Here is a 25,625-nt window from a genome sequence, read left to right as displayed (position 1 = left end):
CAGAAATGGATGAATCTGTTCTTATCAATAAAATGCTTCTCTGCTTTCTACGGACTACAAACAAAGATATATCAACGTTATTGTGTGTGGAGTGGGGGGTACACATACATTCATCCTTGTATCAAAGTTAGTGTAAATTAACTTTAAAATTAAAATTAAACCATCCACCACAACAGAAACATGTTTGATTTTATTTGAAACCTCAATATTGTTATTGGTGCATTGATTTCATCTAAAAAAGTTAATAAAAGGACTGAAAAAAGAAACAGTAGGACAGAAGAACAGAAAGGGTTAAAATGGAGAAGAGTATCAATACAGGAGGGGAAGAACAGGGAAAACAAAACGGCAGTCTGATGCCGTCTGCTTCTGTACTGCCTGTAGCTCAACCCCACAGATGAAGAAAAACTCAGGAAACCTGCAGGTAGTACAGTGAGCAGACGTTGCAACAGAGGTCTGGAGGAACCTGCATGCACAAAACTGATGGGAAACTGTTCTGTGTGGCTGCTCCCATCCCTGGAGCAGGGGCTGGAGAGGGAGAGTGTGGGGGGGAGTGAAGGTCCATGAGATGGGAGGCAGCACGGGATCAACCAAATGCTCCCCAATAACAAAGGTGAGGATGGGAAAAAATAAAGATAAAGAAAGTGATGTTCAGTCAGACAACAGAGGACATGTGGTAAACAGTCAAACAGATTCAACATCTATCCGGACTACCAAGTTTGATGGTACTGCTGGTAACGGTGGAGTGAACAAAATAAAACTCTAACTGAACTAAACAAACTTTACAAAAATATACACTTCGTCTCCAGTTTCTTTGATTTAGTGAATCCCTGAAATGTCTTGTAAATGTTTTCTCCACCACATCCAAACCACAAAGCTCCTCAGCTCAACTGTTCCACAGTAGTGAACAAAATACTACTACTACTACTACTACTACTACTACTACTACTACTACTACTACTACTACTACTACTACTACTACTACTACTACCACCAAACTCAGCAGTCTCAGCCCTTATACCAAATTCTTCAGCAGCTTCCAATGCATTAAAAAAATCTCCCCTATCTCACACATCTCACAAAACTGAAACATCTTAGTGGGGAATCTCACAGTGTGAAACAATACAACTCAAAAACACAAACTACAGCCTCAAAACTGGATCGGCATCTACACTGTGATGACTAACGTTCACTGGAATGTGAAGTAACAGGTTGGTGTCAATGCTGGATACAAACAGAAACGAAAGTGGCGTATTTAATCATTTACAAGAACCTGAAATAGGCAAAACACAAAATCATAAAGTCTTCCTCATTTTGTGTAATGGATTTTTAAAAAGCCACTTTCACATGAATATAAACAAAATTCTGACTGAATATGATCTGATATGAATGTCTACGTCTACAATTGTTTGTGAATGTCTGTTAAATAATTTCAACTTTAACATTATTCTTGGTTTTGTATCATTATGTTTGTGCTGTTTTGTTCTGTTTTTATATTTAAACTACAAGACACATTCGTTCGCAAAAACAAGCCAGACCCTGATGCTTCCCATACCTGTAACCCGGTGAAACTTAAGAGCCTAAGATGGTCAGTTTGTTCTTCCATCAAAAGTTTTCAAATTTGTGGTGTGTCAAAGACTATGAGCAGGTCAGAACTATCAGAAACACCACCACCACTAAGTCGACATGTTCTTTGTGCCATATTAATGTAACGACTAACAAAGAAACACTGAGTATGATGCCAACTTAAAAAGCAAACTTTTTTTTTTAAGCAAAATCATAAAGTAATTGGTTTAAGGTTGATTGGCTTATTGTTAATTAGGTCAGACTGCACTGAGCAGGAAGTTAGGTTACAGACAATTCGTCTACTGTATGTCAAAAAGTAAATGACGGGACATTAAAAGGAGACAATAACAGTTTGTACAAACTTCTTGTACAAGCTTCTTGTACAAACTAGCTTGTCTTAAGGCTGCATTCTGTTCTGGATTATGCCCAAAACAATGTTACTTGCACTAAAAAAGTTATTTTAGGACAGTTCTTCATATAAATAAGGCTCACTGTGCATGAGTTTTGTTGAGTAGTACAGTATGTCAGATTTTCTATACAGATTAGGTGTGCATTGGTTTGGTAGGTGTGGCAGGTTTGTGCACATAAAACATTACGTCAGTAAAACTATAAAATAAAAACGATAGCCCAGACTTTTCCATAAATTCTCACCCTGATGAATTACTTCTTTTATTAATTTGCCTTTGACGTGACATACTGTAGTCATCCTCTTGGACGCGTCTTACCCTCTCTTTCCTCTTCCATGTGACTAATCCGGAGGGCCATGGCAGCCTTCTCCTCCCTGGCCCGGTCCCTGGCACTGACTGCCTCAGCTACCATCTCCTGCCACTCCAGGACCTGGCTCTGAGCATCATCAGCACTACCCGATTCACTTGCCTGTGGCCAGAAGGAGCAGAGAGAAACAGGACAACAATCATTATTCCTTACCGACTTAGCTATAGACTGCAAGCAGGAGAACACAGAAGAATCCTGGATCCCTGACCTGAGAGGCAGCCCTCTTGGTGAACTGCTCCAGGTCTGCTTGTAGTGTCCTTTGTTGCTCCTCATACACCACAAGCTTGGCCTCAAGCATTTCTAGAAGAAATAATTACATACACAAAATATTGATTTTCACGTGAACATTACAAGTGACACGGACTTAAAAAATGATTTCAGTGAATTTAAGTGGATCAGTATGGTTCACCAGATTTTCTGCTACACTCGACAAAGTACAAACTCTGAATTGATTTAGTTACCGTTCTGTGTTTTGAGATCCTCATATTGCTCGACTTTCCAGAGGTTTTCTTCTCGCTCCTCCTCCAGAGCTGTAATACGACTCCGCAGGGCAGTAAGATCTGGGGGGGCAACGCCAGCCTAAAGGAGACATGGTCAGCATCTTTTAAATGGGTGTCATGTTTTTAACTACTTCCTTCACTTTGATGCGTTTCATACTTTTCCTTTAAACATCTAGAACGCAGCACAACACAGTACATCAATCATGAAAATTTCGTTGGCTTACCTGACTTTTCTTCAACTCCTCCTCCAACTGTCTGATTCGAGTTTTGGACCAGGCTTTCATTTTCAGGAACTTGGCCTCTGATCTGCTGGCCTCCTCTGTTTTTTGCTTTGCTTGAGCTGCAAAACATAAAAAAGAGAAAGTCACATGAAATGGCTGAAGTCCAGAGAGAAAACCAACGAGCAAAGATCCAATGTATATGTGAGGCAAAATGATGGATCTTTACTATAATGTTTTAACCATCCCTGTTTACTGTCTACATTTTTAAAAAAACACATTTAGACCATCCTCAACGACCATGTAGTATGAGAAAAACCAACCTTCCAGTTCAGCTATCCGTTGGACGGAGGCTGAATCTGCAAATGTGTTTCCATTTTCTGAGGCCTCCTGACCAGCAGGTGGTGCTGCTACAGAGGCCTTCCTCAGCACTTCCATCTGTCCCAGGAGATCCTGCTGAACTTGGTTCACTTGTGCCTGATGCTGCTCAGTCATTCGCTGCACCTCCGCCTGCTGTTTCTCCATCAGGTCACGAAGTTGTGCTCGCATCACATGCTTCTCTGCCTCCATCTTTGATTCCAGGCTCTCTCGTTCAACCTGCATCCGACGCAGTCGTTCTGTAAGCTCCTGTGGAGATAAGGCAAGATAAAGAGACAGGACAGACGAGAGTTTGAAAAAAATATATACTCTGTGCCCAAATGATTAAAAGTGATGCACGTCATCTCAAAATATAAAGTACAAGATGTAGAGGGCAAACTCTGGGAGACAATTCATTTAAACAAAGAGAAAATAAAGACAACAATGTTTTAAGGGAAGCAACGTCTTTACTGACCTTGATCTGCTGATCCCTGCCATCCACCTCTCCCTGCAGAACATCAATGACTTGGGTTTTACCCAGCAGCACCTCTTCCTTCTCATGGAGTTTTTGTTTCAGAGCCTTCAAAAGCTGAGGAGATGAAAACATGGTAAACATTACATAAGCGAGACCCTTCCTGTAATGTTCCCAGCTTTTTGCCTAAACATTAGTACAGTCACACAGATTTAATGAGACTAAATGCAGCTCACTATGTTGGAATCATGTCACTACAGCTGATGTGTAAGGCAGGCTTCAGACTTTAGAAAGAAATCTTTAATCGTTAGTCTTAAAGAACAACATTAGGATTACTACCTGTTCTAAATCTGCACTGGCATCAGACTTTGCTGCTAGCTTGAAGAGCTCCTGCTCGTGTATCTGGTTGATTTCCATCAGCTGGTTATCTTTCTGAAGGATGATATCTTTGAATGTTTGAATCTGAAAAGAAACACGTGGTGCATCACCAGACATAAGATACACTTTGTCTTAAAAGTGGCTTTATTTGAAGCATCACTGCCTCTGCACTGCATTTTGAAATAATCAGAAAAACACAGTTGCAGCATCAAAGTACAGTACACCTACGTTCTGTTTGTACATTGTCTCCTTCTGGATGTACTGCTCCTTCTCTGTGGCCAGCAGCTCTTTAAGGCTGTCTGTCTGCTCCTGCAGTAAACTGTAACGCTCCTCTGATTCTCCCACTTTCTTGGTCAGGCTCTGCACCAGCAGCTGAAGCTCATTCATTGCTCCACTGTCTCCTGCCACCTGAGGAGGAATCAAACAGCTGAGCATTAGTGAGCGTGCTGGTTATTGAACTAGGAAATTGGGAGTGTGCAAAGAAATATATGTTATTTTCTTTTTTAATGCATTTAATTGTGTGAAAAAGGATTGCAATGGAAAAGTATTAAGAAGTGTGACCGTATGACCTTTTGTTGTGGTGCAGGTGTTATGGGCTGATCGCCTGCCAATGCAGTTTGAAGGTGGACAATATAGGCTTCTTTTTCTGCCAGCTTCCTGTCCTTTTCTGTCAGCATCGCGTCCATTTCCTCACCTCGTTGCCTCTGTGACTCCACCATCTTCCTCTAAAAGAGAGTAATAACACTTTTGGTTAGAGAAATGAAAACCGATTTTGATGCTTGCTTGCTTCTCCCTCTGTAAGTCTATACCTGGGAGCTGCTCAACTAAACCCTATAAATATAGTAATGCAGCAAGAGAGAAAGACATTCAAACATGCCTTAAGGGCTCCTTGTACTGTGAAGATCATGTTACTGTTAAAGCTTATGAAAAGGTTAACTCATGCTTTTTTAAGCAGTAGATCTGACACAAACATAATTTACCATGCTGTCCAGTTCTTCATGTCTTTGTGCAAGCTGCTGTTCTAGTTCCTCAACTTTTTTCTTCAGTAAAACAATCTTGCCCCTGCTGGCTTGCTCTCCTCCTCCTTCTGATGACCCCTAAAGAGAAACACAAAAAAATGGTTCATGTGTTGAACTACATTTGACAGAACACCAGATACACCAATGAAACTGGTGCTTGTTTTGCTTATTTTCTGCTGCCAATCTCACGTGTTTTACATGTACAGACTATATAAAGATGAATGCAGCAAAGCATGATGCCACCCACTTGCGGATCTTATTAATGGAGAATAACTTACAAACTGGCCACCAGCTCATTATTTAGAGGGCCTGAATTTAGCAACAGAGGGCATAATGACTTGTGATTTAGTATTTTAGGTTTACTATTTCTCAACAGAACCTGGTGGTCAGTCAAACATATTTCTGCATTGGTTTTACCCTCCTGTTGTAGTATATGCCGCCCAGTTTTACACCGACTTTACCAAAGCACTATCAAAGCTTTTGTGCCCCCTAGTGATGAAAAGTACTTATTACCTAAAATCTGATGGTGCAGATAAGGGACATGATGTATGCATGACAGGTATTCACTGTACAAACATGAATCTGTTTGTGTGCTTGTACCTTCTTGCTGTGTGTTGGCGTGCCCTGACCACCCTGTTGTTTTTTCAGCTCCTCCAGCTGGGTGGTGAGTGAGGTCACTTTGGCCTTGTTCTGGAGCCGCAGCTTTGACAGTTTGGCCTCACATGCTTCCTTCTCCACCTGAGTCAGAGACAATAAATTCTTAACCACACATGCAAGTGCTTCATTACAATATGAGCTGCAGTGTTTATTAGAAAGTCTGACGAGATGCCAAACGTTAAGCAGTGTGATATGTGAACAGTAGGGCAGTAATAGCTTGTAGTGGAGTTTGTTTACACTCTCCTGCAATTTGGCTTCTAAGACAAATATTAACGTGTTATGGCTGCTGAACTCTAATCTCACATTCCTGTCTTTATTACTGCTTAGCAGACTGTGGCTTAGTTTAATAGTTAACCAGAACAGGATTTCTACTCAATGATCTCAGTCAGTGACTAACAGCATTAGCCCCTGCCACATTACAAACTCTTTTAGATTAAATCATGCGGCCAACTGTGCCTGGCTCAGTCAGACACAAATCCCTGTCAAACAGGCACTAGAGCATGCATGTCAGAAACTACCTCATTAGTATTAGAAAAACTCCACACGTAAACTAAAAACTAAAACCCCAATAACAACAGCTGGTTCAGTGAAGTAACTACTACTGCCAATATGTTGACAATTATGGTCATAAGATAATATGCAGCTACCTAAAAAAGAAAGCCAGTTACTGAATGGAAACAGAGTTACACTTAGTGTCATGATTTAGGTAATCATAGAAGCAGTCCTCAAACTAAACATGACCACTATTTATCACAGGTGATCAGTTATGTGGGCATAAATAATATGAATTCTCTATAACAAGTGAACATCATAATCAATGTAAGTATTACTGCACTGCAAGTTGCCAAAAAAATCTATTTTCATATTGATTTCACAGACAAACAGGCATTTATCATGTGGTCCAACATGTCTAAAATCTTTGACCATTTGACATTGACCTCTCATTAGTCAGCATGTGTTTACTATTAGCAAGCCTTGTAAAACCAGAACAGCCACCTTAAGTTGATCATCTTTGGTACGAAGAGCTGCATCCTTCTCCCGGATCATCTCCTTCAGCTGAGTGACAAGCTGCTCAGTTTGGGTAAGCCTCTCTGCCATTTCCTCCACAGCAACCTCTCCACCACCACCACCACCAGAACCACCATGGGGAGAGCCTGGGCCCTGAGGGAAGAGGGCAGCAGCACGAATGCACATAACATATCTGATGCTCGAATTAAATTACTGTTAGTTGTTTTCCATGTTTAACTAAAATAAGTTCAATTTCATCAGTAACACACTGTGAAAACTAAGACTACAAAAACAATAAATAATCACACTTTCTCCTTTTTGATATTGATTGTTATACATAAATATTTGTATCTGATACCAAATATTGTGTTGAGCTCATTTTCCTATATGTCTGGGGACATGAGGCTGTAAATACACACAACTAGCAGCGGGCCATACACCAACGTTCTGAGCTTCTAGTTAATAATTAACTTCTAAACTATGCCTTTAAATTTAGAAATAATATTATTATATTATATATAATCTTGGTAGCAAGAATGCAGAACAGTGAAAAGGTGTTTGAAAGACCAACATATGCAAAACAATAAATGCTGCTCTAGCATCACCTCAGATTAGTACATTTTCATATAATTCTTAAATCCACTGGATTATCAAAGTAAATGTTTTGTTATCAAAATGTAATGAGGGTGAATCTTTAGCAATCACTTCATTGCTAACAAGAACTAATACAAGGATTAACATATAGGCTGTGAAGCAAACAGAATGTGGAAGCAGAGGGATTAAGGTACAGCAGGGATCCCCCCTCACAGGAAGCCTGAGTGAGCTCTAATTGTGTGAGTTAAAGCCCTGTGCTCAGCAGTCTTCCTAATTCCAGCCTATCTGGACATGAAACACACTGAAGTTTCTCCCGTGTTTCCACTTAGCTAATTGAACTGTTAGCAATATTAACACTGCACATTAGAGGTAAAAACATGTCAGCACTTATTAAAATTACTAGACACACCGTTTCATTGTACTGAAGTTTAAAGAAATGTGGAATGTGTGGAAACATTTCTATAAATGTACAAACATAATAAAGTGGTTCAGTGGAAATAAGCAGTCAGACATGTCACTCATAAACTAAACATATGACCTGTCTGAATGGTTGTTTGTGTATTGGTTGCCAACAGCAGTTTTAGAACACCAACCACCAGACACTGATCACAATGTGACCAATCAAATAAAAAAAAGAAAGAAATACAAAGCATGTGTACTTACTCTAGAGCCCGACTCTCCCTCCTCACCAGATAACCATTTCAGCATGGTTTCAGTTTAGATCTAAAACACACACAAAGTAAATACATTACTGCGAATCCAGAGATCCAGTGGAACCTCTACTGGGGGTGCTAATACTGGGGTGTTTCATTTAAGAAGTAACATAATTTGTCTTATTTTAAGCCCCCTTTCTATACTGATGAGAACTAAAGCCTTCACAGACAGTTTATTATTCTTCTCTTTCAGTAGTGCTTTACCTCTGCCTATACCTTTGTTTTAAACAGTTGCTCAGATCTAATTCTTTGTAAAAATGAATGAATTTTAAGCAGCCCTAAATGCTGTTTAGGTTTATTGTATATTAAACTTTAAATTGCAGCTAGGAGAACCTAACATGTCAAATAATGTTTAGCATCAGCTCTAAAATATTACAAGCAAAGAGCAGGATTGGTATTGCATTTAAATGAATCACCAAGCCACGCATAATAGAGTTGCAGGCGACACAAGACTTCGCTCTCACAGTATTCCTTCCCTAAATTATTTAAGAGTATCCTAGAATAACAAATGATAGACTATGGAGTGCAGGCTTTCAGGTCAGTTCACCAGCCAACCTGACAATGCAGATCAGCGCTATGTGTAGTCAGGTGATTGTCAGGACACAGAGACACGAAGGCCCTCTACCACTCTCCATGTCACAGACGCACAGTCCTGTCTCCAAGCTGAATGACAGGTGTGGCTGTTGGTACGTGTTGCAGCTAGAACCCACACAGATAGAAAAATAAACTTGAGGCCTGGTACAGACGTAGAGCTCAGGGACGCTTCAGTGAACGATGAGCCACATTCATTCAGCTTGCTGAACAGTGATACACAAGCAAAATCAGGTCAGACTGGTTCTCATACCTACCACTGCAGGCTGCAACACCCTGACACTGTGTCTGTCTGGTCCCATTCCCGAATTTCAGGATCCACAACTCTTCATACAATTTATTAAAGCAAGCAAAGAATAAATGTACTCATCTGAAATAAGTAATAAAGTAAAAGAACATGTGCACTGGGTATAGTCTGAGGCAGCAGTGTTCCTCCACGGAGACTGTGTCGTTCACATATTCAGGTTCAACTGATTAAAGAGAGAGCACAAAGTAAATAATGCAGCCTACCAGACAAGTCCTATGTCGAGGATAATTGTAGTTTCCAGAAAACCTAAAGCACAGAAAACCCTACAAAATGTTACTGACTGAGCTGCAGAAAATAACCATTTGAAATACGACTGTTGTCAAAGTCTAACGTCACTAAAAGTTGTCTGTTAAACAGGTTTTCGTGTTAGCTTCATTGATTAGCCTGCCCTGTTGAATGCTAATGTTGCAGCAGCTGTGCCGATGAGTAACCTCTATCATGGTTCACGTCAGCCCCAAACCCTCCACACTTCTCCCAGCAGAAGGCCTCTGGGCTCTGAGGGGGATGCCAACCAGATATTTAAGAACACACCAGTTAGCTGACGTTAGCGTTTGAGCTAACGTGAATTCGGCTAGCTGTTAGCTAACTTTATCTCGCCAGCTATGTGTAGCTACATGCTAACTTTGCTAGCGTTAGCAGTAAACTGCATCTTAGCTAACTGTTTAATCAGTCAAGCAACGAATATCCGGGAATGTGTCCCTCTCAGGAGCTTACCGGATTCACAGCTTCATAAAGAACCCAGATGAAACATCACTACGTCGACAAAATCCAGTAAAATCCCATTTTATTCCACTTGGCGATGGGAGATCAGCAGTGGTCACGTTTGTCAACAGACAACTGGGAGGAACTTGCGCCTGCGCACTTCCGTCAGACTGGCAGGTCCGTGAGGAAACGCATCTTCACACATTTTAAAAATCAGCACTAAATAAAAAACAAGAACAGGTGGAAGGTTTGTGGATGATGGTGGAGCTGTTGGAGCTATCCAGAACTGAACCGGTCCGCTCATTATTTCCGTTTTTTCTCCTGAAGTGTCCCATCAGTGTTTATCAAAGAAGAAACAAACCAAGATAATTACCTGAATATCGGTTCTGTTTTCGTTTAAACGACTGTTATACATGATTATAAAGGACCATCCGATTATTAATGTTTTACAAATGATACAATACAGCTTTTAATATTTGTTCATGCATTGGAAAAAATCACCATAACCTACTGAAAAAGATCTGCCTGTTAATGGGGCCTTTTAAATAATCCTTATACCGCAGTACTCTAAGATAACATATTCTTTATTGATCCCACATTGGGGATATTCAATTGCTACAGCAGGTCAGTGCAAAAAGAACAACAGAACAACAGTAATGTGCAAAAAGAATGAAAGGGTGTGCAAAAATACAAAAGTAATAAACATTTTACGAGAATCTACAACTATATACACTATTACGACTTATATATATATATATATATATATATATATATACATATATAATATGTTATACGTAATAATAAAATAAAGTAAAAAACAATACAGTCAGATGGGCTATGGACCGGTTTTGTACATGTATATTTAAACTGTGGCATTGTACAATCTAACAGCTGTTGGAATGAATGACCTGCGGAACCGCTCCTTCCTACATGGAGGGTGTAACAGTCTGCAACTGAAGGAGCTGCTCAGCCCCTCCACTGTCCGATGTAGTGGGTGAGAGGTGTTGTCCATGATGGATGTTAGCTTGGCCAACATCTTCCTTTCACCCACTTCCTCCACAGAGTCCAGTGGACAGCCCAGGACAGAACTGGCCCTCCTGACCAGCTTGTTGAGTCTCTTTCTGTCCCGGTCTGTGCTGCCTGCTCCCCAGCAGACCACGGCGTAGTGGATAGCAGAGGCTGCCACAGAGTCATAAAATGTCCTTAAGAGAGGCCTGCACACTCCAAAGGACCTCAGAGAACTTCTGGAGGTGACTACTGCTAGTGTCGTATGTAAAGTCTGATGTGTAAAGGGTGAAAAGGAACGGTGAGAGCACCGTCCCCTGAGGAGCCCCAGTGCTGGAAACCACCACCTCTGACACACAGTTGTGTAGCCTCACATACTGTGGCCTGTTGGTGAGGTAGTCAGTTGTCCATGCAGCCAGTCGTCCGTCCACTCCTGCCCCTTCCAGCTTCTCTCTCAGCAAAAGCAAAAGTACAAAAGTAAGTAAATGCATTTAAATGCAGTAATTAATTACTTTTAAATACCACCACCATAGCTGATTTTAAGTTTCATACTGCTGCAACATGTTATACTGAATTCTAATCAGATGCCAACTCGGCAATATTTATCCATTTGAATAGTTTTTCAAACTATTTATAATATAGTTTTTGTTGACAGCTGGTGATGTGTTACACGAAGCCCCGGTCAACTCCCTCCAGCCAACTCATAAAGACCCTGTGGGAGCTTTTACTGTACACACTTATCCTGTCTGGCTAATCTTAGCCTTTAAGACTCTTTTCCCAAGAGTATGATATCCACTGGTTTCACAGACACCTGACTTCACCCTGCATCCACCCACAGCCCCACCCTCACCTCATTCATTATGTCTATGGGTCTTTCGTGTTGATTGTCACGCTGCGGAGGAACAGATAGGAACCAGTTGTTTCCTAGAACACATTAACACAAAAATTAGTCTTGATAATTGAATTTCAGTGGGTTAAAATCTGACAGAAAATGTGATTCTGTGGTTTTCACTGAGGTCAAAGGTTACCATACTGTTAGGTAAAGAGCCTTAAAAGCTAAGAATAGTAAGTCAGGTTAAATCCATGCATAGTACTGTAGTGTAAAGCTCTGATAAACTCTCCACATGGTAACCAGAGCATGCTAAAATAAGAATTAGTGCAATTATATAAAATCATGTAGACGCTGGTCTGGTTTATAGTTTATTTTAAGATGAGCACAAAAATGTATCTGGACAAAAATGTGAAGTTGAAAGAAATCAAATGGACAATAGATATAAAACAATTTGCACAGCTGATCGAGATGTCTCATTTACACTATCATTGTTTTTCTAATCACACACTTTAATACGGCAGAACAACAGCTGAGAGAAACAACAGGAAACAATATATTGGGTTATAAAGGAGGCACGTGGTGAGCAGACCAGGTTAAGACAGACAACAGTAAAGTTGAGTTCTGATCATTGCATTTGACAAGACATATAAAATAATTCTTAAATGATATAAAACGACAAATTAATATCATCAATACTTTTTCTAATTTTACAACGTTTGGCCAAATTGAAATTGAAAAAACATCAGTGATACAGTCAATGCAGTCACAGGTCAAACATTAGTTTCATATTCAATTTTCTTATTCTGTCTTGTATTGTATTGTATTATTTGTAAAACTCTGGTGTTCGGCCTAAAAATGTAGAACGAGCAGCTCATTTGGCCTCTTGAAGTCAGTACCTTAAAAAAAATGGAGCTGCATTTAATCCAATGACAGTGTGTGAACATATGTCAGAGCAGAAGTAAATGTTCAGAAACAAACTAAGTACAAAGGAAAGCAGAGAAAAGCACGTTATGATGAAAAAGTGGAGAATGAGTCAGGTTGAAACGTCCAGCAGCAAAAACGGATGAAAGGAAAAAGCACTTGAAAGGTTCTCAGGTTTTCTTTAGTGATGAAGTCGAGTCTCTCCCAAAAATGAGTTATAAAAATACGTTTAAAAAAGACTCCAGGTGAAACCAGTGCCTTAATGGAAGAGTCAGATCATTCTGGATCTCTTCCAGACCAAATAACGTGATTACAACACAACATTTTAAGAGCGGTTTGACTCTCGGTTCCTCCTGAACACGCGTTAAGTCACTGACACCGATTTATTATTTGTTAAGGCAGACTGTCAGCACCACTCAGTGTCCGGTCCTGAATCAGGATTTCTTCTGGTGCTGAAGGAACCAGTCACAGGGTCTGATATCCAGCTGGAGCTGATCCATCACCCACGGGTCCTTTTTGGCTCCCTCGATAAATTCCTCTAAAGAAATCTGACCTGGAAATAGGAAACAGAATGAGACAGTAAACACTACAAACACCCTGTTTAGGATCAAATTGAACCAAATCTGAGCTGACTCAGCAGCATTAATGCTGTTTTATGTTCAGCGCGCTACTTACTGTCTTTATTTTTGTCCATCACTTCAAACACCCTGTCACAGATATAGTCTGTGTTCTCTGTGATGTCGGGATTATTGTGCTTCTTTATCTTGTAAATGATCTGAACAGGTGGAAAAATGAAACAGGCTGATGTTAGTTCACATGTTTGATAGAATATATCTCGTACTGTAATTTCATTTGAACGTATTAGCTTCTTGTTTTTCTATATTTCCCTGTAAAAAGTTAGTACATGGAACAGAAAACATGCCTGTGACAAGTGGAAACTTACTTTGACAACGTGTCTCACTTCTTGTCTGTCCAAACAGCCGTTTCTGTCTCGGTCATAAACTTTAAAGGACCATTTCAGTTTGTCCTCGAGTTTTCCACGAAGAACCAGATTCACAGCTGCCACGTACTCCATGAAGTCGATTTTACCATCCTGAGACGGAGACAGGAGATAATGTGGATCACATCATTCAGTGTTAATACTAACTGAATATTAAAGCTTCAAAACACACAACTGATCCATGCTACTCTTATCTAATCAGCATCATTGAATCCAAGTTACTGGACATTACCTTATTTGCATCGAAGGATTGAAACACGATTTCCATATATGCAGATTCTTCTTCTGTGGTGCTGTTGCCCCCAAAGATTTTCTTGAATTCATGTAAATGCATTTTTCCGCTGGGACATTCAGCCGTGAACTTTCGGTAGAGTTCCTGGATGTTTTGAAGCGTCACTTCCTTTTCCATGCCACTGTGCATTTGACCCATACTTTTAAACATTAAGACAGAAACCTACTCAGAGGCAGTGGAGCGCCTTCATCGCTCTGTCGTCTCTGTGAGTACTGAAACTGTGTGCAGGCTATTTCAGAGCAACCTGCAGAACTAATCCAATTAACCCCTCAGTGATCTTCTCCAGATCCCTGCTGGAGTTTTGTTTTTGTCTTCAACATTTGTATTTTCTCAAACCTAAAAAAAAAACCTCACTCTGCATTTCTCTTTAAGAAAATAGTGATTCACTAACAGCTGAGCACTAATGAATTGAACTGTAGTAAACATGAGCTCCCAGTGAGATGGGGTCAGAATCCATTCAGAGCGTTGATCCTGTGAGGTTTCTTCAGGTGAGCAGAGAATGACAAGTAAAGCAGGACCCCTACAGGTGCTGTTAGAATAAAGACATAGAGTTGCACAGTGTCAATAACTGTGTTAGTATATTGATCACCAGAATATTTTTTGTACACATTGAAGTGTATATTTTGGATGTATGGTACCTGCCCAGTGTCCCGTCCTCATCATCATCATCTTCGAGCTGCTCTACAGCTTTTCAAATCCATCCTGTACATTACTCGTTGTACTCTACTGAGTGTTGAGGTTTCATTTTACATCATGATGTATTTTTTTATTTTATGCCAGGTGAGCTGTTTTTGTGGCTTATCTGATCGTCCTGTGAGAAGAGATGGTGATGGTTGCTGTACAGATTACTGTATAAATCCCTCTGAGGGAGGTTTGTGTTGTCTGAAAACACTCATATCACTTAATCAACTCTGTCTGTGTGTGTGTGTTTGTGTTCTAATGTCCGGGCTCTGCTGATTTCACCAGCATAACTCAGTTAATTAATTAATTAATTAATTAATTCAGACGATCACTGTATTTATGGTGTTTTCCGTGTTGTCTTCCCCACTCTGACACTTCAGATCTGTTACATGAACTACAGACAAATGAAGCCAAAGCTTATCTGTTTAGACTAAGCCTCTGAGGATTATGTTTAAATCCTCCAGGTGAAGGATTTACTAATTTCTGATTTGACTGATGTGACTCCAAGTGACACAAGAGTCAAAGATCAATTTATAGTGTTTGTTAAAAAAAAAAACATGGAACAAGAATATGAATAAAAATATGTATTTAGTGCACCTGACATGAATGCCTTTCAAAGACATGCAGTGCATCTTTATCATGTATTATTTGACTTTGTCTACACCCAAACAATTATTAGGAGACAGAAGCGTCTGAAATGATGAACCTTACAGCTGTTACAGAGTCCAAATGGACACCTGGACGTGTTTCTCTGCTTCCTCTTGGGCCTTTCGCTGCAGAACAATCAGACTCTTGTACAAGTTCTGCTGCCAAAGACAAGAAGCAGTTCACAGACATATGACAAAACAGCTGGAAACATCAAGAAGGTAAGAAGTGAAAATGGATGTGCAGAAAAGAGCATCAGTCTGTTTCACCGAGCGACATGAGGAATTGTTGTTCAGCTCTTCTGAGGCTGCTAAAGGTCAAGAGCTCCCATAAGCTGTGCACAGTCTGTGCAGTCCCATGTCTGGAATCAAGGAAAAAACTAATACAACACTTTAAAGCACCTCATCTCACACCTGCCATCAGTGCACGATCAGCGGCTAAATCAGCGTCCACACAGGTGAAACACATGAGATCACAGGATTTCACCAAAACACCCAAATGAGCGGCTGGTTACTGTAGTGGTAACATAACCACCTTTCAAGTGGGAGACTGGGGTTTGAATATCAGCTGTGTCCTACCTCCAGTAGGGGTCCTTAGGCAAGACCTCCTTACACTTACCCTGCCTTCCTTTGTAAGACGCTTTGGATAAAAGCGTCTTACAAAGGAAGGCAGGGTAAGTGTAAGGAGGTCTGCCTAAGGACCCCTGCTGGAGGTAGGACACAGCTGATATTCAAACCCCAGTCTCCCACTTGAAAGGTGGTTATGTTACCACTACAGTAACCAGCCGCTCATTTGGGTGTCACACAGGTGTTTCACCTGTGTGACACCCAAATGAGCAGCTGGTTACTGTAGTGGTAACATAACCACCTTTCAAGTGGGAGACTGGGGTTTGAATATCAGCTGTGTCCTACCTCCAGTAGGGGTCCTTAGGCAAGACCTCCTTACACTTACCCTGCCTTCCTTTGTAAGTCGCTTTGGATAAAAGCGTCTGCTAAATGACTAAATGTAAGATAAAAAAGATTAAACTATTCAACCTACATTTTTAATTTCTGTTTTTGTCTTTCTGACACTTTGACTACACAACACGACCAGTTGTGCTCGAAACATTGGTCACATTAATAAGCTATAAAACTCATCTTTTTGAGATATGCTCCTTTATTCTGGTTTGGACCCATTTTACCTTCTATTCATATCTGTTTAAGATGAGGTTCTGGGACCAACACCTTCAACACCACAACTCCTGCACCCTGTGGACTTGATAGTCCATCTGGGTCTAGGCTCAGGTCTTGGATCCCCCCCCAAACATAGTTCACAAAGTCAAGTGAATGTAGGTATTAAAATTATATGTAGAACTAAATCAGTAAACAAATGCATAAAAATAACTGACAAATATTAATTAGGTGATTTCAGATGTAAAAGCAGCATCTCTTCATACACAGAGCTTTGGCGTCCTCTGGTGGAGAAAACATGATCATGTGAGTTTTACTTGAAATCAGGAAGACAGTGAAAGTACTGTGAGCAATAAATGAACATACTTATAGAGATACAACAGACTTCATAGGCATAGACATCAGTTTGATTTTATTTACAGAAAACTTTATTTACAGCCATTTACACAACATATACACAATGTGACACACACACACACACACACACACACAGAGTTTGATGAGGACAGGTCTTCAGGTCTTCAGGTCTTTAGGTCTTCAGAGAACACGTTTCACTTCTACTTCATGCTCTGTAGTAGAGACAGAGGAAATGCAGTGTCAGTCTAATTAATCATCATTATTTGGGTTTTTAGTGAATAAACTGTAGAAATAAAAGAAAAGAATAGAAAATAATAATCTATGCTTCTACGTTAATGTGTCAGTTGTTGTAAATTTACATTAAAGCAATAGAAGTGACTTTTTATGTGGTGAGAAAAGTCTTTTTGTTTGGTTCACTTTAATTTGTTTATCTGATCTGGATAAAAATCCCCAAAAGTTAAAATAGATGAGGATTTTCACGTGTCAGCATTTTTCTCTTTAAGTTCATTATGTGTTTCATTCTTAAAAAGAGGGAAACAACACTATAAGACTGTGATATTAATGTCAAACAACCTGCTCACATTGCTTCGGCTGCTCCTACTCCATAGTACCAGTCCTACCAAGGTAAGCTTCAGTGATGGGCAGGGCGTTTGTCTGGTCAGCGTTCGGCCCGCCGGTCTGCTGGATGAACTGCTGCAGGTCGCACTGCCTCAGCTCCTTATTAAGCACCTGAATCATCTCCCATCTTCCCTAAAGGATGCAGGGTACAGTTTATTACCAACACATACTGTCTGTGTGTCCTAAGCCTGGTGGAGCTTCGTCCTCTGTGGCTGTGGTTCAGGAAGAGGAGCGGCTCCTCTCAGCTCCACATGTCAAAATGTCCCAAGATGCTGAACCCGAGGTTGCTCCGGTGGGTCCAGCAGTGCCTTCATCAGTGTGTGTGTGAACAGGTGAAGGAGTGTGACAGTCAGTAGAAATAAGAAAACGATGGAGGATTTATACCTGAAGCATTCGCTCTGCAGCTTTGAGCTCCCTCTGTGTTTCTGAAAGTGTTGCATCCAGTTGTTCTGCCTGCTGCTGGCGGTTGTGGAACTCCTGCTTCAGAAGCTTCAGGGCCTCCTGTGACTGTCGAGAGGCTGACCTCTGTCTCTGTGCTGTCAGCTCTATTTCCTGTTCCAGAAGTGCAGCACTGGCTTGAAGCTCCCTGAGTTGATCGATGTGATCGTCCGCTGATGACTGGACCTGGTTCACACGTCTGTGCATATCTGTTGATAAAAGCAGTGTTAACATTTAGTGGTTTAGAAACATCAGAGGATGGAGACAGGGTTAGGGTCGGGGGGTAACATCTGTGGATGATGTGGGACTGTACCTCGTTCTTTGTCCGACTCGGCCTGTAACAGTTCCTCCCACTGCTCCCCGAGGATCAGCTCTTCCTTGTTCTGTGTCTGTTGCTGCTCCAGTTTTATCAGTTCCTCTGTGAGGTCCAGGTTCAGATCAGGAACTGCAGCAGATGACGTCGCCTGCTCCAACGCGTCTGTCTCCTTCTCCAAAGCCTGGACCTGAATTTTCAGGTCTTGAAGTTTTTTCTGTTGTTGCAGAATCTGCCTGAACACGTCCTCTTTAGAAACATAAGAGGGAAACGCATTGACAGAGTTGGGAGCATCTAGAAAAGACAGAGGGGAAGCTCGTGGTTCTGGAGAGGTTCTGGATGAGGTCCGGGTCCTGTTTGCTTTAGTCCTTCTGGGCAGTGTAGACGAACCCTGACTGATGGTATGAGTCTTGTGTGAGTCCTTGTGTTTGAGGGGATCTGGTTCTGAAGGTCTGGGCAGGGGAAGCCGTGTCTTGGTGGTTGCTGGGTTTTGACCATCACTGGAGCTGGGACCAGTCCTCCGCAGAATGAACTGGACCTCTGTAGCCTGCTGTCCCAGCTGAGCCAGGTGCTGCAGAGGACAGTCTTCCGCCTGTAGCTGTCTCTCAGTTCCTCGTAGCTTCACGATGAGAATGTAACGACCTGTTCGACCTGTGCGAAACAGAGATACTTGACGATTTGTACTTATACTTCAAGGTACAATAAAAAGTACAAAACTATAAGTGAACGATGTTGTTGGTATTTAAAGAGAATAAAGATGACTGGTGTTCATTAGTTATATGTGGAATGACAATTGAAAAACTTACCAATAGACTGTGCCAGAGCTATGACAACATCCTGACAGGAAGTGTTGAGTGACAGTCCACACACCACCCTGGCCACACCGTCCACCCACACCTTCAGCTCCATCACGCACACTCAGCACCTTCAAGCTCCACTGACCTGCAGGGATGCAGATGTACACATGAGTAAAGTGCACGTTCATTAGGATAAAAGGAAACAGTGAACAGGAAAATCAACTGAACGATCAGTTCCTGTAAAGTCAGAGGGAATCACCAAACCTCGGTTTTAAGAGAGCGACTCAGAATAAAACACAGTCAAGTTTACTTTAACTCAGTGTTGTTGAATGAAATAATGACACATTAGTGGAATTGAATTATAATAATATATTATATAAATATAAATATAAATATAACAACACTTTCTGACTTTCTTTCTTTAGAAACTTCATAATCTTTAAATTCACCCAGAGTTGCTCTGAACTAATGAATAAATAACTGTGAAACATGTATTAATTAAATGGATTCAGCTAAAAAGAAGCTACCCACTGTTTGCGTTGCTTTTACTTCTTAATGAACACACACAAACCAAAATAAAAGGTAATCTGATCAATTTAGATTCTGTGACCACAGGAGAGCTCAGTATTTCCTGTGCTCCTTATGATGTCAGCATTTTGGGATTTCTGGACTGCAGCAACTGTTTTGTGTGAGAATAAATATAAATATATAAATATAAATGTATATCTATATGTAGTATCCTGGGTATTAGAGGGTATTTTGTGCTCCACGACAGTAACCCTGTACATCTTACTGCAGGTGTTACTGGAGTTTCTCGACCTTGACACAGGTGAAATTGTGTCTGTGCTGAACCATCAGGTCTGGTTTTTCATGGTGGGCTGATTTGTATCTGGGTGCTGTGGGCCGAAGGTAGTGACTAAGCAAAGTACTGGAGGAATCATGTTGGATAAAAATCTGCTTCATCGAGGGCTGAAGAATCTGCAGGTACGGACGCTGTTCATACTCCTGATGGTTGGAACCAAACCACTGTTCTGTCTATGGTGGTTTGAAGTTGGTCAAGGCCTAAATGAAAAGGCAGGTCGTACATTTATATCTGTGATTGTTATATGTTCCTTTTGCCTGCTGCAGATCAAACTATCACCAGGTATTGGGAGCTAATGAGACGGTTGACTTTACATGAACTGAGAGCAAATGTAAAGAAACCGAAATGAGACAAATGTCCAATAATAATAAAAGTGAACTGAAACAATCTCAGCACTCTGTGTTAATTCTGAGGATATAGTAGGAGTCACGTGAACCCTGGTTCTTGTTGCCTTTCATGCTGTATGATTGTAAGACAGTTATAAAGCTCATTTGATGAACCATGTGTTAACTCCCTACTGGACTTAACTAACATTTCATCTGATATCAGTTTCCAACACTTATTTAACACCGAGACACTAAATGAGATGCAGCTCTGAGCTGTCTGCTGTTAATATGCACAATGTCAACACCTCATTATAGCACAACGTCAACATTACATTACATTCTCAGACACTGTGACTCTTTCAGACTATTTTCTTTTCTGTTTGAATGATCCAGTAAAAACTGCTGGAACATCAGTGAACAATTCGCTGACAGCCACTGTTCATATTTATTCCTCTGCCTGATAATAAAAAACACTTTGCAGTAATTTGCTCATCATTCTATTTCCTCAGAAACACATTTACTTGTGGTTTATATCTGAGATTGTCGACTATAGAACCTGGAGACTGTCAGATTAGTGTTTGTCTCTGTTATGGGAACTCGTGTGTTTGTCACCCTACAGTTTCCACACAGCACTGAAACCTCCCTCCTGGCTAATGTAAGACGCTGAAGCCTGATAGTGGAGACAGGTATAAGATATCACTCTCTCACTCTCTCATGGCGTCAGTATCCAAATGGTTGCTTCAGGAATTTTCTCACATAGATAATTTCACAGCAGAAGTTTATTTTTCTATTTTTAGAAATGTAAAAGAAAAACAGTAAATAGTTTCCCAGAAAACAGAACGTGGATTTGTCATTGTTGTAACTTTCTGCTCCGCTTCTTTAAAAGGAAGTGTTGAACTTTTACCTCCAAAACATTTCTCTGAAACTTCACAGTATAAGTTAGACTGGGTTTAAACTGAGACACACACACAGTAGAGACAGCGTTAAAATTCACAGTAGAGCTTCAGCAAACTGAACTCTAATCATTAACAGAGTGTGTGGTTTTCAGTTCAACTCTAAATTCTCAATGGTGAATTTAAATTGTACATTTCCAGCCTGAACTGATCATATGAGCCCGTCCATCACCTCCATACGGCCTGTGTCACTGTGACTGTAAAAGAGGAGTCGATTATGTAAATGAATGATGAACGGTGAGATCTCAGCCTGTGGTAATGTGATGGCCGATGTTAGTTTTCCAGTAGAACACGTTTCATTACAGCGCTCTAAAACAGGTGGAAGGAAACACTCCTGATGACTTTGTGATGCTGTCGTCTTTATGCTATTATAACATTTGCAGCTCAGACTCGTGCTGTTCCTGAACCCAAACTAATAATATTAACAGTAACTGACCAGTGGTGCAGATGAACACATGTGATGGCAGCAGCTCACTAATACGTAACACAGACACTGTGTAACCCAGTGAGTGAACAGTGGACCAGGTGTGTAAGTGTGGTGTGTGAAGGTCTGTGTTTGTGTAGCTGTCCCACACAGGAATGTAGCAGAACACGCTGACATTCCTGCAGCGCTCCGACTCCACCTGCTCCACCTGCTCATACCTCAGCTCTGCGTTTACCACTGTTCAAAATCACTGAGTATCACTGATCGTCACTCTGAACGAACCGAAACTAAACGTCCTCGAAACCCAGAAAACTGTAACTACAATAAAACATGAATCCCATTATTACCTCTGTCCTGTAGAAGTCAGCTGTCAACACTTTACTTATTTAGTCACTGATAAGTTGAGATTATGTTCTGATCTTTAATTAAACTTGCTGTGTTGGAGTTATACCTTCCCTCAATGTTTAAACAGAGTTCAAATGAACAGAACTAAAACACGTGTGTGTTGACACCAGAAACAAAAATCACAAATGGAAACTTTCCCTTTTTTCCGCCTCCTCATTTTTCCATGAGTTACAGTGATGATGGTTTCTCTGTGCAGGCTGCAGGTTCAGCAGAGCTCAGAGATCATCTGAACGCACTCACCTGTTGGTTCCAGCGTCTCCCTGTTCCTCTGATGCTTCTTTGTCAGCGTCCTGGGTTCAGGTTGGTGGTTGGATCGGTGTGTGTGACCCAAACACTCACCTCCACTTCAGCCAGGAGGAGGAGCAGTGACTGGAGCAGGAGAGGAATGCAGCCCTTCAGGGTGTAGCTGTGTGGAAAGTGATGTCACAGTGAAACTGGTGGGAGGGGGTTAAGTTCATTTACATTTCCACAGGTACAGTTTGGAGTTTCTTCACTTTCATCTCAGGGAGAAACTGGACTTTGAGCTCCTCGTTCATTTTTACTAATCTGTATCTACATTTATCTTTATTTTGTTATTTTGCTTTGAAAACTTTCAGATTTTTATTTCAGTATAAGATAAAAGTCAAATCATGTGTTTCACTTCCTCCTTCATGATTTTCCCCCAAAACTAGAAATACAAGTTGTTCAAACAAACTCAACACTTCACTATCTTCAGTTCTGATACAGTCGGGACTTGTTACAACACCTGTTGACTCTAACTGTAGAGAGTACATGAGAACTCTACGTGTCCTCTATAATACTGCTGATTCTACTTTAATCAAAGGTTTAAGTACTCTCTAAACTGTGATGTCACCGTGACACTGACACCGGATTCCTTTCACTGAGCGTGAATGATAACAACTAAGAGGAGTGGCTCCTGCTGCTCGTTCTTCTAGGAATCTCCAGCACTGTGCGTTTGTGCTGAGAAAGAACTCATCTGCTGAATGTTGAATTATAGCAGCAGAACAGAGATGGTGTCAGCAGCAGATGTGCTGTTAAATATCTGCTAGTCATAGAAGTTAAAAATAATCTTTTCAGACAAATACAATACATGTAACATATTATTAATTTCAATTCAACTTTATTTTATTTGTATAGCACCAAATCACAACAGAAGTAGTCTCAAGGCACTTTACAGTGTTTAAGACCTTATAAAATATAACTGTATACAGAATTATAAAACAAACCCAACAACCCCACTGAGCAGCACCAGGAGAGAGTGGAGAGGAAGAAACCTCCACAGAACCAGGCTCAGGGTGGGCGGCCATCTGCCTCGACCGGTTGGGGTGAAAAGAGGAGAGAGAAAAGAACGGCAGGCAAAAAAAACATCAACAAGCAGAGATACCTGCAGAGTAGAACAGATAGAGGGAGACAGAGAGGAGGAAACAGCTACAGGCGAGAGAACACAAAGAAGACACAAAGTAAATGCCATATAATGAAAGGAGCTCAGTGCATCAGTAGAGGTTCCCCGGCAGACTCATCTATAGCAGCAAAACTAAGAGAGGGCTGAAATGGATAGAAATTGAATTGCCTTATGCTATAGAAGATCATTAATGACCTTTACCAGGGCTGTTTTGGTACTATGAGGTCCTCTAAATCTTGACTGGAAATCTTCATACAGGTTATTCCTGCGAAGGTGGTCACATAATTACTACCTATAACTACCTTTTCAAAGATTTTAGAGAAATGGGACAGATTGGATATTAATCTATAATTGGCTGAAACCTCTCCAAAGTAGGCTTTTTGAGTAGCCTTAAAAGCTTCTTTGTAAGGAAAGATTGATCTGATCTAATATGGACATGCTGATCAAAGGTAAAACATCTTTAAGCAGTTTAGTCAGGATGGGGTTTAGCAGAGATGTTGGCAGACAGCGACACTAAAATAAATGACATTGAAAAACTGAAGTTGTCCCGTCCATAACAAGTTGAATCCCAGAAGCATACTATCAGAGTGAGGCAAACAGAGCTGGGTAGTAACACGTTACATTTACTCGGTTACATGTACTTGAGTAACTTTTTTTTTTGTGTTACTGCACCATACTCTTTACTTTCACTTGAGTATTTTTGTGTAGAAGAAACTCTACTCTTACTCCACTACATTCGGAATAGTGGGAAAAAAGTCATCAGTCCTGCTAGGAACAAAAATGGCGGAGCTCTCTATCAGCGACGTTACAACCGAAGAGGATGAACAACTCCTAATGTTAAAAGCATGTTTCGCTTACACACAGTGGAAACGAACAGCTTCGTCATGCGGTGTCTTCTCTGTCTGCCAAAACACACACAGACATTTCAGAGTATATAAACTCAACGTCTAATCTGAGGAAACATGTCGCGGCAAGTTTAGCTGTTTCATTTAATGTTGCAATGTTAGCATATTTAATTAGCTAAACTAGAGTTTAAAATATTAATTTGACAGGGCTTATGTTGTTTTTAAACATTGATGCATCAATAAGGGAGGAATCCACCTGTCTAAGTAAACTTTGCAAGACAATGACAATGTAGATGATATTAATCAAATTGTTTTACTGACTTGTTTTGTAATTATCTGTGTATTTAACATGGACAGTACACATTAAATACATTGTACTAGAAATAACTAATTTTTACACGCTTTTTAGGTTCAATCTTGCTAAAATGGGATTTTTGGCTGAGTACACTACTGTGATGAAGCCTGTTGCCATGGCCTTTAACATCCTCCAAGTGGAGTCATTTGTGCACATGGGCTTCTTGCTGTCAACACTTTACCACTTGCAGGAGAAGCTGAAGAGACTTCAGTCATTATGCAAAGTGTGTGGACCTCTTGTTGATGCCCTGCAGAAAGGGATCCTGATACGTTTTGGAGATGTCATAAAAGAGCCTGAGCTGATTGCAGCAGCAATACTCCTCCCAAGGTTCAGAACATCATAGACTACAGAGAAGAGCATCTTAAAAGCTGGTAAATATGATAATGTTTATGAATTGTGAGCTAGTGGACACTGACATACATTAATTTTTGTTAATGTTACTGTCATTAGGAGTTCAGTGTGTCAGTGAGTAAACCACAGGGTGGCAAGAGTTAGAAGCTTGGGGAACCTTTCATGTCAAACATCAGCAGTGTTGCAGCCTGTACATTAGAAGGGTAACAATAAAGCACAGGCCTACATTCTTTTGAAAACCATTTATCTTTCCACAGGCCTTGAATTCATCAGACTTCCTCTAGACACCGAGTTGGTTGATGTCAGCACAAACAGCAGCCTCTCTGATGAAGATGACTTCTTTGGATCCATGGGGTAAGGAAAGACAGAAGCAAGAGAGCTGGATAGGTACCTTTTATGTCCATCCACTGCAGGTATGGATCTATTGCATACCTTTCCTCGGATCAAGAAGCTGTCACTCAAAGTCAACACAGGTCTTCCTGCATCTGCAGCCTGCGAGAGACTTTTTAGTCTTAACGGTCACAGCTTCACTCCAAGGACCTTGAAAGCAGACTACTATTGAAGCTTAACCGTCACTTGAAATAAAGCAGGTATCAAAATAACTGGCAAGTGGCTTTAGGGATGAAGTGGTACAATCTGGCAATGGTGTGAGGACTAGAGGATGGTTATCAAGAGAAGGACACAGTTTCAACAGATCTGGGTGACAAGTGGTAGGAAAACCTGGAGGGAGAGAGAGATAGTCAATTAACTAAATACAGTCAGAGCAGGGGAAGAGAGGCAG

The 25,625-nt window shown here is 40.8% G+C and overlaps 3 protein-coding genes across 6 annotated transcripts in view; all 3 read right to left on the bottom strand.

Annotated features, from left to right (window-relative positions):
• The window catches only part of si:ch211-220f16.2 (golgin subfamily B member 1), a 31,998-nt gene extending 21,990 nt beyond the window's left edge, over window positions 1-10,008 (bottom strand). Inside the window, exons 1-14 of one of the 3 annotated variants that reach the window (XM_026378581.1) lie at window positions 9,866-10,008; window positions 8,204-8,263; window positions 6,935-7,099; window positions 5,882-6,019; window positions 5,243-5,359; window positions 4,832-4,987; window positions 4,491-4,670; window positions 4,224-4,346; window positions 3,888-4,001; window positions 3,379-3,682; window positions 3,062-3,177; window positions 2,799-2,916; window positions 2,546-2,637; window positions 2,288-2,439 (exon numbers count right to left, since the gene is read on the bottom strand). In XM_026378581.1, coding sequence (XP_026234366.1) covers window positions 2,288-2,439; window positions 2,546-2,637; window positions 2,799-2,916; window positions 3,062-3,177; window positions 3,379-3,682; window positions 3,888-4,001; window positions 4,224-4,346; window positions 4,491-4,670; window positions 4,832-4,987; window positions 5,243-5,359; window positions 5,882-6,019; window positions 6,935-7,099; window positions 8,204-8,248 — 1,820 coding nt within the window. In that variant the 5' untranslated portion in view covers window positions 8,249-8,263; window positions 9,866-10,008. The remainder of the gene's footprint in view (window positions 1-2,287; window positions 2,440-2,545; window positions 2,638-2,798; window positions 2,917-3,061; window positions 3,178-3,378; window positions 3,683-3,887; window positions 4,002-4,223; window positions 4,347-4,490; window positions 4,671-4,831; window positions 4,988-5,242; window positions 5,360-5,881; window positions 6,020-6,934; window positions 7,100-8,203; window positions 8,264-9,865) is intronic. The other 2 variants (XM_033325933.1, XM_026378580.1) reach the window with 2 other exon arrangements.
• Window positions 10,009-12,076: 2,068 nt separating this feature from the next.
• Window positions 12,077-14,180, bottom strand: guca1g (guanylate cyclase activator 1g). The gene is made up of 4 exons (XM_026378614.1): window positions 13,844-14,180; window positions 13,555-13,704; window positions 13,287-13,386; window positions 12,077-13,164 (listed from the first exon to the last, which is right to left on the bottom strand). Exons 1-4 carry the CDS (start codon window positions 14,051-14,053, stop codon window positions 13,046-13,048), a joined length of 579 nt encoding a protein of 192 aa, XP_026234399.1. The 5' UTR covers window positions 14,054-14,180; the 3' UTR covers window positions 12,077-13,045.
• A 2,653-nt stretch (window positions 14,181-16,833) lies between these two features.
• LOC113173933 (ras association domain-containing protein 7-like) lies at window positions 16,834-22,266 on the bottom strand. Of its 2 annotated transcripts, none has more exons than XM_026377525.1 (6): window positions 22,132-22,266; window positions 18,931-19,066; window positions 18,125-18,775; window positions 17,758-18,020; window positions 17,337-17,505; window positions 16,834-16,967 (listed from the first exon to the last, which is right to left on the bottom strand). In XM_026377525.1, the coding sequence occupies exons 2-5, from the start codon at window positions 19,031-19,033 to the stop codon at window positions 17,353-17,355; spliced, it is 1,170 nt and encodes a 389-aa protein (XP_026233310.1). In that variant the 5' UTR covers window positions 19,034-19,066; window positions 22,132-22,266; the 3' UTR covers window positions 16,834-16,967; window positions 17,337-17,352. The 2 variants fall into 2 exon arrangements, with proteins under 2 accessions (XP_026233310.1, XP_026233309.1); XM_026377524.1 differs by having other exon boundaries at window positions 16,851-16,967; window positions 17,329-17,505.
• Between the last annotated feature and the right edge of the window lie 3,359 nt (window positions 22,267-25,625).

Source organism: Anabas testudineus, chromosome 3 (assembly GCF_900324465.2).
Source record: "Anabas testudineus chromosome 3, fAnaTes1.2, whole genome shotgun sequence".
In the NCBI taxonomy this organism is placed as follows: Eukaryota; Metazoa; Chordata; class Actinopteri; order Anabantiformes; family Anabantidae; genus Anabas; species Anabas testudineus.
Note: the sequence above shows the minus strand (reverse complement) of the source record. Positions and strands in the feature narration are given on the sequence as shown.